Source organism: Ranitomeya imitator, chromosome 1 (assembly GCF_032444005.1).
Source record: "Ranitomeya imitator isolate aRanImi1 chromosome 1, aRanImi1.pri, whole genome shotgun sequence".
NCBI lineage: Eukaryota > Metazoa > Chordata > Amphibia > Anura > Dendrobatidae > Ranitomeya > Ranitomeya imitator.
This window is the reverse complement of record NC_091282.1, coordinates 726,662,180-726,679,950: the sequence shown is the minus strand read 5'-3', so window position 1 is coordinate 726,679,950 and position 17,771 is coordinate 726,662,180. Positions and strand designations below refer to the sequence as shown.

The 17,771-nt window shown below is 43.4% G+C and overlaps 1 protein-coding gene across 3 annotated transcripts in view; it reads left to right on the top strand.

Annotated features, from left to right (window-relative positions):
• The window catches only part of DLGAP5 (DLG associated protein 5), a 40,423-nt gene extending 23,272 nt beyond the window's left edge, over window positions 1–17,151 (top strand). For 2 of the 3 annotated variants that reach the window (XM_069732636.1, XM_069732644.1), the window contains exons 7-19: window positions 5,890–5,948; window positions 6,201–6,409; window positions 6,497–6,621; window positions 7,966–8,095; window positions 8,670–8,755; window positions 9,388–9,548; window positions 10,577–10,675; window positions 10,848–11,070; window positions 11,239–11,425; window positions 14,545–14,605; window positions 14,702–14,957; window positions 15,726–15,781; window positions 16,700–17,151. In XM_069732636.1, coding sequence (XP_069588737.1) covers window positions 5,890–5,948; window positions 6,201–6,409; window positions 6,497–6,621; window positions 7,966–8,095; window positions 8,670–8,755; window positions 9,388–9,548; window positions 10,577–10,675; window positions 10,848–11,070; window positions 11,239–11,425; window positions 14,545–14,605; window positions 14,702–14,957; window positions 15,726–15,781; window positions 16,700–16,774 — 1,727 coding nt within the window. In that variant the 3' untranslated portion in view covers window positions 16,775–17,151. The remainder of the gene's footprint in view (window positions 1–5,889; window positions 5,949–6,200; window positions 6,410–6,496; window positions 6,622–7,965; window positions 8,096–8,669; window positions 8,756–9,387; window positions 9,549–10,576; window positions 10,676–10,847; window positions 11,071–11,238; window positions 11,426–14,544; window positions 14,606–14,701; window positions 14,958–15,725; window positions 15,782–16,699) is intronic. The other variant, XM_069732654.1, reaches the window with a different exon arrangement.
• The last annotated feature ends 620 nt before the right edge of the window (window positions 17,152–17,771 follow it).

The following is a 17,771-nucleotide window of genomic DNA, read 5'->3' as shown; positions in this document are numbered from 1 at the left end:
TTTTTTGTTAAAGTAAACTGGTTAAACGTTTCAGTGCCTCAGTCTTTCATTTGGACAATAGCCATCTATCCAGGATTGGGATCATCACCGCTGGGAGAACCTGCTGCTGATCAAGTAAGTGCCTGTTCCCTCACGATACCCTTTACACTGTGCATTGCCTGAGGCCACAGCACCGGGTCAAGCCACCAGTGACATCCCCCCTCAAGAGACAGACCCCATTGGTCCGTTGCTGGGTACCCCGGTCTCTCAGGCGTCACAATACTGAACAAGCAAAATGCTGCCTATTCATCGAGTGATTGGATTGTTTATGTAGGAACAGAAATCCTTGTTCTCAGCAGCACATCACCTGTGTAAACTGTAGATGTGCTGCTGATAACATGATACTGTATGGGCATAGATTGATCTAATTGTGATTGTTCTGTTCCCTACATTCTTTCTCAGTTGGTGTAAAGAGACCGGGAACAAGCGAACGACTTCAGTATTGTCGATCACACTCGTTTAGTGGCCTGAGATCAGCACATGTAAATACAGCAGAAATGCTTCACAGGGAGATGAGGCAAGGATGATGACAGTTGTAGTTAGCACCTGACGCCTGGGAATAGCGCTAACTCTACTGCTTTTCCCAGCCGTCAAAGCATTTAATTCTGGTATTTGTAATGATTTTTAGGGTTGATTTCAGCTGCTATCAATCCCTGGTGTAAGTAATGGAGAGGTGTCTATCAGACACCCCCACTACTAGCCCAGACCTGGCGAAATCCAGCGACTCTGAAGAGCGGTGACGGTAGTAACAATACCGCTCTTCACAGTCGCCGAGCTCAGCGCAAGACCTGGAATATCTGAAGAGTGGTGACGTTACTGATGTCACCGCTCTTTAGAGTCTCCGGGTCTCGTTCCGCGCAGCGGAACCAAAAGTGGCTGTAGGTAAAGTTTATGGAGCATCAGAATGAGGTTCCATAGCCTTTGGTCGTCTCATTTCTGCATTATCTACGAGATCCAGTTATGTAGGTAAAGTAGCAGCTTTTCTTGGTACTGCAACTAAAAGCAATAAATAGGACTGAGCTGTAATGCTGGATAAAGCTGTGATTATATGTTATATAGTCGTGTTACTCTCCCCTCACTTCTTGTAACTTACAAGTTTACAAAGATATTATACCGTCACCATGTGACAAGTGGGCCTGTGTAACTTCAAATGCCAGGGCTGAATTTTAGTCCCAGTGCGGCCCTGTCAGGGACCTTGTTGGATCTGCCATGTGAGGAGGCGCCGGGGCCACAGTATGGGCCTCCTGTCCTGGCAGTTCTGTCTGAGACTCATCCTCTAATCTCTGGGCCTGAGTCTGAGCCGCAGCCTGACTCCGGGTCACAGCTGTCACATATTTACAGTCCTGTGCATTGGGACGTTTTCCCTCCTTGCACGGAATCTCAGGTGGGTCACTTGCTTCCACCTTCTCTGTAGCATTTACTTGCAAGGGAGGAACTTAGTGGGACACCATCCTCCCCAGGTCCGTGCCTAGCAACACATTGGTGGGAATAGCCTCGGATACTCCCACTTCTCTCAATCCTTTCCCTGCTCCCCAGTCCAGGTACACACGGGCCATGGGCACTGCAGGGCTGACCCCTCCAATCCCAGTTATAGACAGTCTTTCCTGGTATGATATCGGCAGGGGTTATCATGGCTGGACGCACCAGGGTCACCTCTGCCCCAGTGTTCCTGAAACCAGTGGTGACTTTATTGCCAACAGTGACAGATTGACAGTTCTCATTAGCTCTCGCATCAGAGCCGGCTACAAAGAGAACAGACGTGGGGACACAGATGGATTTGTGGTTGTAGTTGGGCGTTTCTCCCTATCAGGGCAGACAGTGCTAACATGTCCCACTTTGTTTCAGGAGAAGCACTGGCGTGCATCACCTAAAGAATGTCTATTCCCCGGGATCCCATAGGAGGTGGGCTTGGACAGCACTCGTGATCGACCGGCAGAGGGAGAAGGGTCCCCGTTTGGCTTACCTCCCCTTCAGCTGAATCCCGATGGCTTCCGTACCTCAGGCATCCTGTTAGCCACATAGCAGTCAGCAATCTTTGCAACCTGATCCGCAGTTTGTGGCTTCCGATCACACACAAAGTCTTACATCCGTGGGGCACATGTGAAGAAATTGATCCTTGACCATAAGATCTGTTAAGTCCTCAAAACTGTTAACAGAAAGTCCCCTGATCCATTGGTGGAACGTGGTCCTCAAGGTGCTCACAACATCTGCATAGCTGTCAGTTGAACCACATTGTAGGTTCCAAAACTTTCTCCGATACACTTCTGGTGTTAGGTTGTATTTCCCGATCAGGGCCTCTTTTATGGCCTCATAGTTCCCATCTAGCTCTGGTGGGAGGCCAGCAAAAAGTTCCAGGGCTTTGCCTCTCAACCCTGGGGTTAGATACTGCGCCCACTGCTCACGGGGTAAATGGTATTGCCTACAGATTTTTTCAAACCCCTGAAGGAAAGTATCTAAGTCCGTATCCTTCTCCATCACAGGGAAGTTTTCCAGACGTGGTCTCCTCGGACTTATGTCCGGGGAGGGGGTTAGCTGAGGACTGATACCCCTCTCTATTTGAGCCATCTAAAGCTGGAAAGCTCTGTCCTCCCAGCTTTCTGCAGCCTCTCTCTCAGCCTGGCATTCTGCAGCCTCTCTCTCAGCCCAGTCCCGGTGTTCTGCAGCCTGTCGGTACTGTAGAATAAGCTGCAGGAGCAGATTCGGATCACTTGTTCCCAGCTGTTGTAAGTCCATTTGTAAAGTACCGTCCATAGGCTCCTCAGCACTGGCATTTCCATCAGGTATCTCCGGTGTAAGAGCTGGCATTGCTGGGTCTCTCTGAGGTGGACTCTCTCCTTGGCCACATGCTTCAGCACTTTGCTCTATGTCCTGCTCAACCAAGGCGTGTATCAGCAGCTCCCTGGATCTGTCGGCTGTCTCTATTCCTCTCTGCTCACAGAGGTCGGTCATAGCCCCTTTGCTCTCCTTCTTGTACTAGGCTGCCATATTGATGAACAGCCTTTGCCAAATAAAAGATAAAAAAGAAAAACGGGGAGGGAAAACTGCAAGTATGTCTGTTGTGAATTCTGTTGTTGAGCTCCCTCCTGTGGGCGTGAATGGTACTTCGGCGAGTTCTGTCCATGGACTCCCTCTGGCTGTGAGTGAAGCTGCTGCTTCTGAGGTTCCTTACACAGGTGACGTGGTTTATCCTTTGGTTGGCTGCTCTATTTAACTCCACTCAGATCGTTGCTCCATGCCAGCTGTCAATGTTCCTGTGCTGGTTCAGTTCGCTCTTGGATCTTTCTGGAGACCTGTCTCTTCCTGCAAGAAGCTAAGTTCCCGTTTGTTATTTTCTGTTCATGGTTTTCTAGTCCAGCTTGCTTTCATGATTTTGCCTTGCTAGCTGGAAGCTCTGGGATGCAGGGTGGCGCCTCCGCACCGTGAGTCGGTGCGGGGGTCTTTTTGCACACTCTGCGTGGTCTTTTGTAGTTTTTGTGCTGACCGCAAATTTACCTTTCCTATTCTCTGTCTATTTAGTTAGTCTGGCCTCCCTTTGCTAAAACCTGTTTCATTTCTGTGTTTGTGACTTTCATCTTAACTCACAGTTAATATTTGTGGGGGGCTGCCTTTTCCTTTGGGGAAATTTCTCTGAGGCAAGGTAGGCTTTATTTTCTATCTCTAGGGCTAGCTAGTTCTTAGGCTGTGCCGAGGCGTCTAGGCCTGTTAGGTACGCTCCACGGCTAGTTCTAATGTGTGTGATAGGATTAGGGATTGCGGTCAGCAAAGTTCCCACTTCCCAGAGCTTGTCCTGTGAGTTTAACCATCAGGTCTTTCCGGGTGCTCCTAACCACCAGGCCATAACATATGTCTAAGTAAGCACTGAGTTGAATCTTGTAGAACTGGTGCACTCCTCGCAAGGATACCAAATCTTTAGTACAGGGAATAATTGCTTAAACCATGCTCTAATAGAAATAATTCTATCCCACGCCCCCGAAGAGACTGGATGTGGTGAAATATGTAGATATCTATATGTGTGTAGTGACATATGTCTAGGGTTATGTGTAACTAGCAGTAGTTAAACATCTGTCCTGGAACTGCAGGCCTCACAAAGGTCACAGCATACATATCTTGAGAAGGCAGACTACTGTCTCCACTCTCACCAGGAGGTCGTGCTGGGAACCAAGAAAAAGATAAATATTTGATACCACCTAGCTCTTTAAATCTCATAGAAAATAATATATTCATTGGGGGAGCGGCCGCGGTCCAATCAAAAACAACAAATTATGATATTAACCTTAGGGGGGGCTGGTCTAGAAATCTGACCTCCAGGTAAATCTATAAATTAGGCCTGTATACATAGAATCGTGTTCACATGTGAGGGCAGCCCTGGGAAGCTGATATGTTCCACCAACTCCATATTCACCCTCCTCAGGGAGCAGAAAGCAGACTACAAAGTTAGATGTTTCTGTAAGATTCTACTGTTTATTTTTATACTGTTTTTGCATAGTTGTATGTCTCTTTATTATCATATTTTTATACCTTTTTCTTACTGTAAGCATTGAACCTTTTTGTATTAAAGTATAAAACTTTAACAAGTTGAACCTTAATGTTCTAACGAATGCATAGCCTAAGGTGTGTGAGCCTTATGAGTGGTAGACATTAGTATTAATATTTCTGGGACTCATCGCCCGTGTATTCGGTGAGTGGTGGCGGCGTGTATGAGCGGGTGTGTGGCCTGGGTCAGTGTGTGATTTATGCTCCCATTACAGCATAGGACAGAGGTTGAATGTTGGACTGAGAGAGGGGAGATAAATTTACCCTTGCAGGCACAACCCCCTAAAGTCACGTGCTGAGAGCGAGTACGTGACAAATTAATGACACCACAGAGTGGGATCCGTGACAATTGGTGGCAGCCCCATTACAAAATATTGGGAGGTCCGACACCCGATCGCTCCATTAATTTACTATGGGGTTGTCGGGGGGGGGGGGGGAAAAATGTCAAATGCGCAGCAGCCTTATAGAGAATGAATAGAGCAGCGGTTGAACACTGACATTGCAGGATAAATGTGCCCCCATTCTGCCAATCGATGTTAGGTGAGGGTCCGGCCACTGGGACCCATCAGTAACTTATCGCCTATTCTGGAAATGGCTGATGACGAGTGATGAGCGAACATTCTTGGATAAGGTGTTATCTGAGCATGCTCCTGTTCTATCCGAGTGCCTTCAGCATGTTCGAATAATATGTCCAAGTCCCTGCGGCTGCATGTCTCGTGGCTGTTAGCTAGCCACAACACATGCAGGGATTGCCAACAGTCAATAGACATGCAGCTGCCGTGTCTCGAACATAGTATTCGAGCAATCTGAAGATACTCTATTAACACTGGAGCATGCTCAGATTACACTTTATCCTAGCATTTTCGCTCATCTCTTCTGATTAACATGTTTTCACCAGACAGCCCCTTTAATAAATCTGTGTACTGTGCCGCTATGAGTAGATCACTTCCCTTCCCAAAAAAGTTATTTGACTGAAGATTGTCCTTGAAACGCAGTCTCCTAAAAACAACCCTTCTCCATATACACTAAGAGGGCAGAGGTGGGTTTCCCCGTTCAGGACCCCCTAGTGTAGTCCAGAATGAAGCAGCTCTGGCCGTGTAAGATTACATGCCCATCATTTTAATACATTAATACAATTGACTGGCTGTAGCCCCCATGGGCAAAATCAGCTGATTGCTTGATAGTGTCCAGTATAAATGGGGCTGTCTCTGAGAAAATCCCTTTAAGAAGAAATGATTCTACCAATCAGAGATGAGCTGGTCCTGTGATTTCCTCCTCCTCTCATTTTTTTTAATATCTGCACTGTTATTTCTGCAGCTGCCAAACCACAGGTTACAAGGGAGACCAACCCAAAGATGGCCGTTGATAAAAGTGAGGTGAGACTCTTACATGTATTTCAGTGTGCAGCCCAAGATTTTTTTTTTTTTCTCTACCTTTTTTTATAGGATTTCATTTAAAAAAGTGACTTCTGTAGCTTTTATGCATACTAATACAGAGCAACGCAGGCTGCAGAATGCAGTCAGCAAGTTTGTCACACAGCAAAGTCTGGGAACCTGTTCTGTCATACTATCAAATTCTCAATAGGCTGATTTATGATAAATTGTTGTGTCTTTACTCTCTCTTCATAGCCTCCTGTAGTTGATCGAGCTCCTGAAAAAGCGCAAGAGCTCGAAACCATCCTTAAAGAAAGGTTGCGAGTGCCGTCCTTCGCTCCAGACAACTTTGTCTTTCAGCCTTTGGACGGATTGTCTACATTCAAGTTTCAGCCCATGACTCCTAACAAAGCCAACGCATTTCTGACCCCTACTTTTACATTGAGTCCCCAGGATGGTAGAAGGTAATGATGTGTGCGAGGCTTTATATTTAGTGGTCTTACAGTTTTGTGGTCTGGACCAGTTGGTGATGCATATTGTATTATTTGTAGGGACTTTGTGGTTATACGAGAACATAATACAGAAGAGACTGATTCTGTGTTTCCATCTGAACCATCACCTATAACCATGGAAGTAAAGCAGGACCAGAATGTAAATGCTCCTCCCCCGGATAAAGGTATTTTGACACAGTAAGCAAGGGTGTATTTAAAAAAAAAAAGTACTGTATATACTCTAGTATAAGCCGACCCCTTAATTTTGCAACAAAAAACTGAGAACACTTATTGACTCGAGTATAAATAAAGGCCAAAAATAAAAATAGATACTAATAAGAGTAAAATTATGTTAAAACTATGTTACTATGTAAAATTAATTGAGACATCAGTAGGTTAAGTGTTTTTGAATATCCATATTGAATCAGGAGCCCCATATAATGCTCCATGCAGTTCTTAATGGCCACATAGATGCCCCATATAATGCTCCACACAGTTCTTTATGGCCCCATAAGATGCTCCATATAATGCTCCATGCAGTTCTTTATGGCCCCATAAGATGCTCCATGCAGTTCTTTATGGCCCCATAGAATGCTCCATGCAGTTCATTGTGGCCCCATAAATGCCCCATATAATGCTCCATGCAGTTCATTATGGCCCCATATAATGCTCCATGCAATTCTTTATGGCCCCATAGATGCCCCATATAATGCTCCATGCAATTCTTTATGGCCCCATAGATGCCACATATAATGCTCCATGCAGTTCATTATGGCCCCATAGATGCCCCATATAATGCTCCATGCAGTTCTTAATGGCCACATAGATGCTCCATATAATGCTCCATGCAGTTCTTTATGGCTCCATATAACAATATGCCCCATATAATTCTCCATACAGTTCTTTATGGCTCCATATAATGCTCCATGCAGTTCATTATGGCCCCATAGATGCCCCATATAATGCTCCATGCAGTTCTTAATGGCCACATAGATGCTCCATATAATGCTCCATGCAGTTCTTTATGGCTCCATATAACAATATGCCCCATATAATTCTCCATACAGTTCTTTATGGCTCCATATAATGCTCCATGCAGTTCATTATGGCCCATAGATGCCCCATATAATGCTCCATGCAGTTCTTTATGGCCCCATAGATGCTCCATATAATATCTCGGCTTATAATTGAGTATGTGTATATATATATATATATGTGTATATATGTGTGTGTATGTATATATGTATGTGTGTGTGTGTATGTATATATATATATATATATATATATATATATATATATATATATATATATATATATATATATATATATATATATATATATATATAAAAATATATATATATATATATAAATATATATATATATAATTTTTTTTTTTTTTTTTTTTATGTAGCTGTAATTATAAATATTTTTTTATAAATAATGACATGATTAATATATTTATATAACTACTCTTGTTGTTAAATAATTAATACTAATTCATTCTGTCAAATGGTCTTGTGTGTAAATAGTAGAATGTACAAGTGATGCCAGTTCTGCCCTACACACTAGTCCGGCACTGACACCACCACCTTGTGAGCCAAGCACGGAGGAGAGGACCATACCAGCACAGGAGCCACTACACGACGTGCCATACTTCAGGTTAGTCTCCGCCAAGGCGTATCTTTCGTCTGTATATGACGCCCTATATAGGGGAAATGTATTACAGGGACATATTCAGTTTTATATTGGCCAAAATAGCACAAAAAGCCAAATGGCTAATGGTATCAATCAAAGAATACAGCAGATTCTGTTAGGACTTTTCAGTATACATGAGGTGCAAATAAGCTGAACGCAAGGGGTATGAGCACTGGGACCCCCACTAATCTCACATATGGGGGTCAAGAGTTTGGATGGACATACTCCCTGGAGCTCTGTTTTAAAGTCCAAGGGACCGACAAAGATTGCAAAGCTCAATGACGTTTAGGTGAAAACTTTCTGCAGATCAGAATTCAGCAAGTGAAATCCACTGCATGACCCTACTGGAACTGCAGCAAGACAGACGTGCTCTCCGATCAGTGGGGATTTTCTGTACATGGTGTGAATGGGGTTTTCTGATATTGTATTGCACATTTTCCATAACTAGTCTGTTAGGTGTGATCATGGGTTTTATTCTCTAAGCGTCTTAACTTTTAGGTGATTCCAATTTTTTTTTTTTTTTTTTTTTTAATTCTAGGGACATCTTGAAGTCTGAGATTCAGAAGCTGACACTGTTGTGTAGCGGCTGGGATAAAAGGATTGACATGGATATTCCAGAAGATGGTAATTTTCAAATAGATAAAAACTCCATTTTGACATCTGAAAGTACCGGGCAGATTTTGGTGCTTTTTCAGCATTAAAAAAAAAACAAAAAAACAAAACAAACAAAGTTGGAAGTGACCTCCTAGGTCATCTGGTCCAATCTGCTGCTCAAAGCACTTCATACAACAGTGGGAAGCACAGTGATCTATTGTACTGGGCTCTGCGCAAAGACCACGACTGGTAGCCACATATTGTGTATTAGGGGAATCCAGATGGGGACCCTTGGCAGTTAAAGCTGAAAATCCATAGTGGCAACATGAGGGCCAACCTCTGGTTACTGGCTGATTCTTTTTCAAATCCACGTGAGCTTTGCTCAAGACAAGTAAGTCGTGTGAACCGCAGTGATCTATGGGGGCAGTGGTAAAAATCCCAGTGGTGCAAAGTACATGGCATTGCCTCCTTTTAGGGAGAAATAGTTTTGCACTGTTGTAATTTTTACTATGGCTTTTGGCTGACACCAGACTTGGCTGTGTTCTTTCTGTAACCACACACTTTTGTGTCTCTCATGAAATATGACTGTTATACAATGGGACTTTAGTTTTCTGTTTGGAGCGGTGTCGGTGCAACGTGTCTCCTTTTTATATTTTCTCCAGCCAAAGACCTGATTAGAACCACAGTGGGGCAAACAAGACTATTGATGACCGAGCGGTTTAAGCAGTTTGAGGGACTGGTTGACAATTGTGAATTTAAGAGAGGGGAGAAGGAAACTACATGTACAGATCTCGATGGCTTTTGGGATATGATTTATTTTCAGGTGAGTTCCTGCAAAAAGGAATGGGGTATTAACAAAGTCTTAAGATCATGTCTACACTACTTTTCTCTGACGGCTCTTTGTAGTTTTGTAAAAGGTTGTAATCATCCTTTTGTAGAGGACACCCAAACTCCGATTTTATTAGATCAAGGTTACACCCACATACCTCCCCTTGGTCAGCTCATATGGGGGCTGCTTGTAGGACGTGCCAGGTCTGTTAGAACTCCATGAGATCACCAAATCTTCACCCTTAGAGGTCCCAGGTGACAGTCACTGTCGTCATGTTTCCCATCGTGTTTCTATCCCTCTATAGAGCTGAAACATGGATAGCATCATTGATCGGACCAATACCAAGTAGGAGGGAGTTAGGATGGCTTTACAGTGTGAGTGAATTTATCATCATGTTCATCTTTTCGCCACAGCGCCAAAATTGTATCTCCCATAAATATTGGATTGATGCAAACCCCAATATTGCCGCTGGCTCCAAAAAAGCCTGAGGACCAGTGCTTTGAACAGAGGAAGCTCTTCCCTTGGAAGAGTACTAAGTAAATGAATCCGTGTTGTGGTGTCTAGTTATCAGAGCAACTCTCCCACTGTAATTATCTGATCATTGCAGGAAGTCCCTACTTCAGTGGAGGTTGAAATGTCAGCTCTTTCTCATTTCCTCATTCTCATTTCCTCATTTATACTTATTCCCATATGTTCAATGTAAGGGTGAAATGTCCCCTCTCCGGAGATTATCTCCATGGATTTTACTTTTCCTCTACGACAGTCATCCTTTCATTTATATAATTCAAGCGTCACTTGCACTTTAATATATTTCCTGCAATGTTTGGATTATAACAGTAAAGTTTAAAAACTTCTTAGCACTTTGGCTTTATTGCATCTTGTGCTTGGTGCATAACAGATGTGGATGTGACACGCATTGTCCAGCAGGGGGCAGTTTATCCTTTATAGTAGTGGGTGGTGTCTATTATGAGAATACAGCTTTCTTTTCTGTATAATTTTTTTTTTTTTTTCTTCTAAATTAGATTGAAGATGTGAATAAAAAGTTTGTTAATCTTGGAAAACTAGAAGAAATCGCCTGGCAGCAAAATACAGTTCAGACTCAAGCTAAAAAGGCTGTAAGGGTAAGGATTTTTTAATGTTTACCTTTTTGGTGCAATTTGTAGTTAATTAGCTGTCAGGAACTGCAAATGTCAAAGATCTGGACAAGCCCGTTTTTAGAAGCATCCGCTTCAATGGGAGCGGGTATCGCCTCTGTACTACAGATCTGTGAGTTCCCCAACTTTTGGTTTGCAGAAAAAAATGTGTCCAGCAGAACCTGGGAAACCGAATCAAGAAGATGTTGGGAGAGCGGCCGCCAGAAGTCGCCTCGCTGCAATTAAAGCTGCAATGAAAAATAAAGTTAAAACTGAGGATCCGACCTCAGAAGCAGAGGCGCCAGTAATCCCAGTGCAAGTGGACCCCATCGTATTTGATGCTGGATTTTTTAGGATTGAGAGTCCTGCCAAAGTCCCCGGCAGTAAGTGATTCATTGCCTTGTCCGGCTTCCATCACTGCAGGTCGTTGTTCAGCCACGCAGCATTGCGGAGACTTCTCTTGACATTTTCCACTTAATTCCATAATCTCCAGATGGAGCTTGTTATAATTTTTTAACATTTCCACTTTTTTTTCTGCTTTTCCTTTTTAGGTCTTGGCAGAAATCGATGTTGTCGGCCAAAAACGCCGAGATCAACAAAGAAAATTGCCCAGAACTCTGGAACGCCAATTACAAGTTGCGTAGAAGAAGCTGTAGAAGACCTGAAACCGGAGAAGTCTCCAAGCCCAGCAAAGTCCCCTATAAGAAAATCCCTGTTTGATATGCCAGAAGAAGAAAGGTAATTTCTGCAGTTTGGCTGTAAGTCTGACCTGGTGCCTAATAAATGACTCGTGTAGCCATGAGATGGACTATTGTAATGTAGGGCTGCTACATTTACCATCCTTGTCAAGTCACTGTGTTGTCCTAGCCTTCATTTTATTCATCATACATTTATCATTATATGAGATGCGTCCATGTCCGTCTATACAGTACAGACCAAAAGTTTGGACACACCTTCTTCTCATTTAAAGATTTTTCTATATTTTCATGACTATGAAAATTGTACATTCACACTGAAGACATCAAAACTATGAATTAAGACATGTGGAATTATATACTTAACAAAAAAGTGTGAAACAACTGAAGAACCTAGAATATAAGACATATTGTGAAAGTATCCACCTTTTGCTTTGATGACTGCTTGGCACACTCTTGGCATTCTCTTGATGAGCTTCAAGAGGTAGTCACCGGGAATGGTCTTCCAACAATCTTGAAGGAGTTCCCAGAGATGTTTAGCACTTGTTGGCCCTTTTGCCTTCACTCTGCGGTCCAGCTCACCCCAAACCATCTCAATTGGGTTCAGGTCTGGTGACTGTGGAGGCCAGGTCATCTGGCGTAGCACCCCATCACTCTCCTTCTTTGTCAAATAGCCCTTACACAGCCTGGAGGTGTGTTTGGGGTCATTGTCCTGTTGAAAAATAAATGATGGTCCAACTAAACGCAAACCGGATGGAATAGCATGCCGCTGAAAGATGCTGTGGTAGCCATGCTGGTTCAGTATGCCTTAAATTTTGAATAAATCCCCAACAGTGTCATCAGCAAAGCACCCCCACACCGTCACACCTCCTCCTCCATGCTTCACGGTGGGAACCAGGCATATAGAGTCCATCCGTTCGCCTTTTCTGCATCGCACAAAGACAAGGTGGTTGGAACCAAAGATCTCAAATTTGGACTCATCAGACCAAAGCACAGATTTCCACTGGTCTAATGTCCATTCCTTGTGTTTTTTAGCCCAAACAAGTCTCTTCTGCTTGTTGCCTGTCCTTAGCAGTGGTTTCCTAGCAGCTATTTTACCATGAAGGCCTGCTGCACAAAGTCTCCTCTTAACAGTTGTTGTAGAGATGTGTCTGCTGCTAGAACTCTGTGTGGCATTGACCTGGTCTCTAATCTGAGCTGCTGTTAACCTGCGATTTCTGAGGCTGGTGACTCGGATAAACTTATCCTCAGAAGCAGAGGTGACTCTTGGTCTTCCTTTCCTGGGGCGGTCCTCATGTGAGCCAGTTTCTTTGTAGCGCTTGATGGTTTTTGCCACTGCACTTGGGGACACTTTCAAAGTTTTCCCAATTTTTCAGACTGATTGACCTTCATTTCTTAAAGTAATGATGGTCGTTTTTCTTTACTTAGCTGCTTTTTTTTCTTGCCATAATACAAATTCTAACAGTCTATTCAGTAGGACTATCAGCTGTGTATCCACCAGACTTCTGCACAACACAACTGATGGTCCCAACCCCATTTATAAGGCAAGAAATCCCACGTATTAAGGCTGCCGTCACACGGTCAGTATTTGGTCAGTATTTTACATCAGTATTTGTAAGCCAAAACCAGGAGTGGAACAAATAGAGGAAAAGTATAATAGAAACATATGCACCACTTCTGCATTTATCACCCACTCTTGGTTTTGGCTTACAAATACTGATGTAAAATACTGACAAAATACTGCTAGTGTGACGGCAGCCTAAACCTGACAGGGAACACCTGGTAAGTGAAAACCATTCCTGGTGACTACCTCATGAAGCTCATCAAGAGAATGCCAAGAGTGTGCAAAGCAGTCATCAAAGCAAAAGGTGGCTACTTTGAAGAACCTAGAATATAAGACATCATTTCAGTTGTTTCACACTTTTTTGTTAAGTATATAATTCCACGTGTTAATTCATAGTTTTGATGCCTTCAGTGTGAATGTACAATTTTCATAGTCATGAAAATACAGAATAATCTTTAAATGAGAAGTTGTGTCCAAACTTTTGGTCTGTACTGTATACCCTACTATGGCTTATGGAAGACCTGGCAGTTGTACTTTTTAGGCCAAGTTCTTATGGGATTTTGCACCCACTCCCCTGTATATAAGATAATCAGTGGCCTCAGTCTGGAAGGTTGTGGTGTCTGTCTACTATAGGGTCCCGTTATGTTATATAAAACACATGCAATGTGCACTTTAGCCTTTATATTAAAGGGAACCTGTCACCCCCAAAATCAAGGATGAGCTAAGCTGACCAGCATCAGGGGCTTATCTACAGCATTCTGGAATGCTGTGGATAAGCCCCCGATGTATCCTGAAAGATGAGAAAAAGAGGTTAGATTATACTCACCCAGGGGCGGTCCGATCCGATGGGCGTCCGGTCCGGGGCCTCCCATCTTCATAGGATGACGTCCTCTTCTGGTTTTCACGCTCCTGTGAAGACCAGAAGAGGACGTCATCCTATGAAGATGGGAGGCCCCGGATCGGACCGCGACACCCATCGGACTGGACCGGGACCACCCCTGGGTGAGTGTAATCTAACCTCTTTTCTTAAGCCCGGATGTATCCTAAAAGATTATCTACAGCATTCCAGAATGCTGTAGATAAGCCCCCTGACGCTGGTCGGCTTAGCTCACCCTCGATTTTGGGGGTGACAGGTTCCCTTTAACTTATGATTGTGCTAGGTCATAGCTGACCATGCCTCACATTACTGTGCAGGCCCCATGCACTTGAAGTTGCTATTGTCTTCTGCTGCAGAGCAGCTACTCTGCAGAAAGATGTCAAATGCGTGCCAGCTACTGATGTGTGCTGCTGGCATAAGGTGTTATCTGGGCATGCTCTTGTGTTTAATAAAGTGACTTGGGTGTGCTCAAATACTATGTTAGGGTCCCCACGGCTGCATGTCTCACGGCTGTTTGACAGCTGCAACACATGGAGGGATTGTGTAACAAACAAAAAAAATTTGCACCGTTCTTTGCTTCTTGACTTTAAATAGTGTTGTACCAAGCCTGGTTCCTGACTCAGTTAAAGTTAGGTTTACCTATGTGGTATGATGTGCCATGCATGGTTCCTATCACTCTCGTCTCTGAGCTCTCTCTGACTTACCACAACTGTGTCTTCAGTCTGCAGAATCAAGAACCGAATCCTATAGTGCAGAATCTGGAGCGTACAGAAGCTGATCCTGTGAGTTGTCTTTTATTTTGTTTTACTATATCTTTTTTTTTTCTTTCTTGGTACTATATAGAATGGATGTGACTGTGTTTGTCGTGTCTCACGTAGGTCCCTGCAGTAGTGGACCTGACGCAGTATTTAGTTCCCACTCATGCAGTCCACATGGGAGCAGCGGAGTCTCCAGGCCTCATGCAATGTTTAGGCCTTGAAGCAAGCGAAACAACTCAAGCTAGCTGTGACCTTGAGACGGATATTGACATAAATGTGACTACTGACGACGTCTTCATGGGCAGCCCAGAAAAAGATGTACATGCACAACAAGCTCCCCAATTACTGGAGACTTCAGAACCGGGGCCTGATGACGGTATGCATCTCCCTATACCCTATGGAAAAGGCCATAATGCATGTCAGTAACACCATCAACAAACCTAAAGTACAGAAGTGGAGCTGGAAAAGAACATAAAACTTTGTCTTGCCCTGGTCAGCTTTTACTTCTGCAACTGGAACTTGTGGCGCAGCATCTTGGCATTTACCAGGCCACGTGAGGCTTAACTACAGCTAAGACGACGATAGTCGTGGGCATGTTGTGTCCAAAATCCTGATCTTACCTGTAGAGGATGACGAAACATAACCTCTCGGGGCCTGGTAAATGCAAGAGGTGAGGAGGATGCCAACTAATACCACCCTGGTCTGGATGAGGGTAGTGCAAATCTTTTGCTTGATGCTTCAAGGGCTCCTTAGACCTGGAGATTATGTAGTGATCATAGGGCCCAATAATTTAGACTTTTTGAAAGGGAATTTCAATAGCAACTGTAGCCATGCACATCAGATTTAGGAAGAAGGGGGAGATATGTTTATATGCTATTAATGTACTAAATGGGATAACACCTTTAATCTATACAGGGGTGGTCTTCAGCTTTTGTTCTCCCTAATCAGCACTACAACGGTGCCATGGCCCCTTCATTGGTTATCCAGGCACAGCGCTGTGCATACTGGTGGGGCTGTGCCTATACTGCAACCTGAGGGGCCAGGCCAGGCACAGCAACACATGTAATCATTCCTAGGAGATTGTGCATAACACCTGGAAATAAAGCAGCTGCTAAACCTGATTGTGCACTTTTTCTCTTATCAGATGTGAAGACCACCAACGATCCACTCCACTTTCTTGGAAGCTGCACCCCGATCATGGTAGAGAAATGACTTCATTCCTCCCAGTAGATCATTGCCATCCGAGGAACGATCCAGATCTTGTATATACACAAAAGCCTCAGTTCTGTCTTCGCTGTTCCAAATATTTTTATTCTGTTCTACATTAAACTTTTCTATCGCTTAGTGTGTACGGTTTTTGTTTTCCTCCCTCCTGCCATAAAATGGGATCAGGGTCTGGTTTGTAAATGTCTTAGAAGTTGCTTTTGCTCTGTATCGGACCCATCTCTGTAACTGTGATGTATCTACATACTTAGGCTGGGGTCACACTTGCGAGTGCAATGTGAGAAACTCGAACGAGTCCCTTGCATCAATAACGGGCGCTGCCACCAGCACTCGGGACTGGAGTGTGGCTGCATGTATTTCTATGCAGTTACACACTCCGAGAGTGTGACCCCGGCCTTAAAATACAGACTTGGGCATTACAGATAAGCCATGTCTAGTGTTGGATTACCCTTTTAAGTTATAGCTTGCTCTTTTTCACTCTAACAAAATTCATTTATGTTAGCAATTGTATTTTATTAAACATTATGCCCATTTTAATCTATAGTTTTCCCTGCTTCATAAGTGCTGTGCCAATTTTAAATGAAATCTAATTGCAAAAATTATTTCTAACCCCAAATCCATGCATTTAGAGATTGGGGGCATGTGAAAGTTTAGGCAACTCTGCTCAAAATGACTTATTGTAAACCATTGAACAAGCTGAAAATCAAATGATCTCTAGAAGGCAACGTTTAGGACACATTTCCTTTTGTATTTCAGGCAGTCATTTAAATTTTAGAAAAGTGGCCCTGTAAAGAGCATCTGTATGTTATACACATGACCTACCTGGATAAGGAATAATGCTCCTTTACACGATTTCATCAGCCCTTAGTTCTAACTGAAGGTCTTTCTTTGCAGGTTCAGCATTCGCCTATGATGGTCGACGTTGCTGCACTAACAGATTTAATGACTTTTTCACCTATGGAGAACTGATCGGCTTTAAGAGGAATGCAGCGACATGACATCGGACCTGTACAGACTGGAAGCCATGAGCCTCGCCTTACAAACCTAGTCTGTTTTGCTGGTGTTTATAGTGTTCTTGTATAGTGAGATCTGTTACATGTATATCAGGAGTTTACTGTAAGCATTGCCTCCATCATACACCCACCTCTGTATATAATGTTATTTTAGACAGTTCTGTATTCTTTGCCTCCGGCCATCTAATGTATTTCCCTAGCAGCTCAGAAGTAGATCACTTATACTAATGCAGTAAAGTGTGTGGACCCTGAGCTCACATTTACCTGGGGTCTGGGATAAAGACTTCTTAAACCAAAATTACATTTTCTGTATAAATTCTTTAAAAAAACAAACCTATGTTCCAGAATCTTTAATCTGAGAGAGTTCGAAGATGATGCAATGAGATTATTCCCCTTATTCTCTGCTGCTGTGATTCTCCAGTGGGATCTGAAGCGCTTTCATTCACAAAACTGCTGCAGCCGATCATCTGCAGATGTGGCATTTGCTTCTATCAATCACGTGCTTTATGGTCGATTTTAAGGCTAACAACTAGTGCCAGTTGACGTTTTACACAGGCATATGAACAATGATGATTGGGGCACTGCCACCATTACTTACAGCACATCCTTGGTTTACACTGCAGTGTGCTGCTGCCAGTTTTTATACATGCATTAAGTGTTTTGCTTGTACTTTGAGTAATTACTGGCATGTTTAACCCTGCAGATAACAAGTGCTTGCCAAGTATCTGCTTGGGTACATAATTTAAGAGCAATAACAGTATTTAACATAAATGTACCATATTTTTTGGACTATAAGACGCACCCCAAGTTTGGGGTGAAAATTGCATAAAGAAAGATTTTTTTTTTTTATAAGATGGGGGTCTTTCTTATTGTTCGAATTTAAGGTACGGTATCTTACCTTAGGGCTGGCGGTGGCAGAGCAGGGTCACAGGAGGCATGGTGTCAGCAGAGGT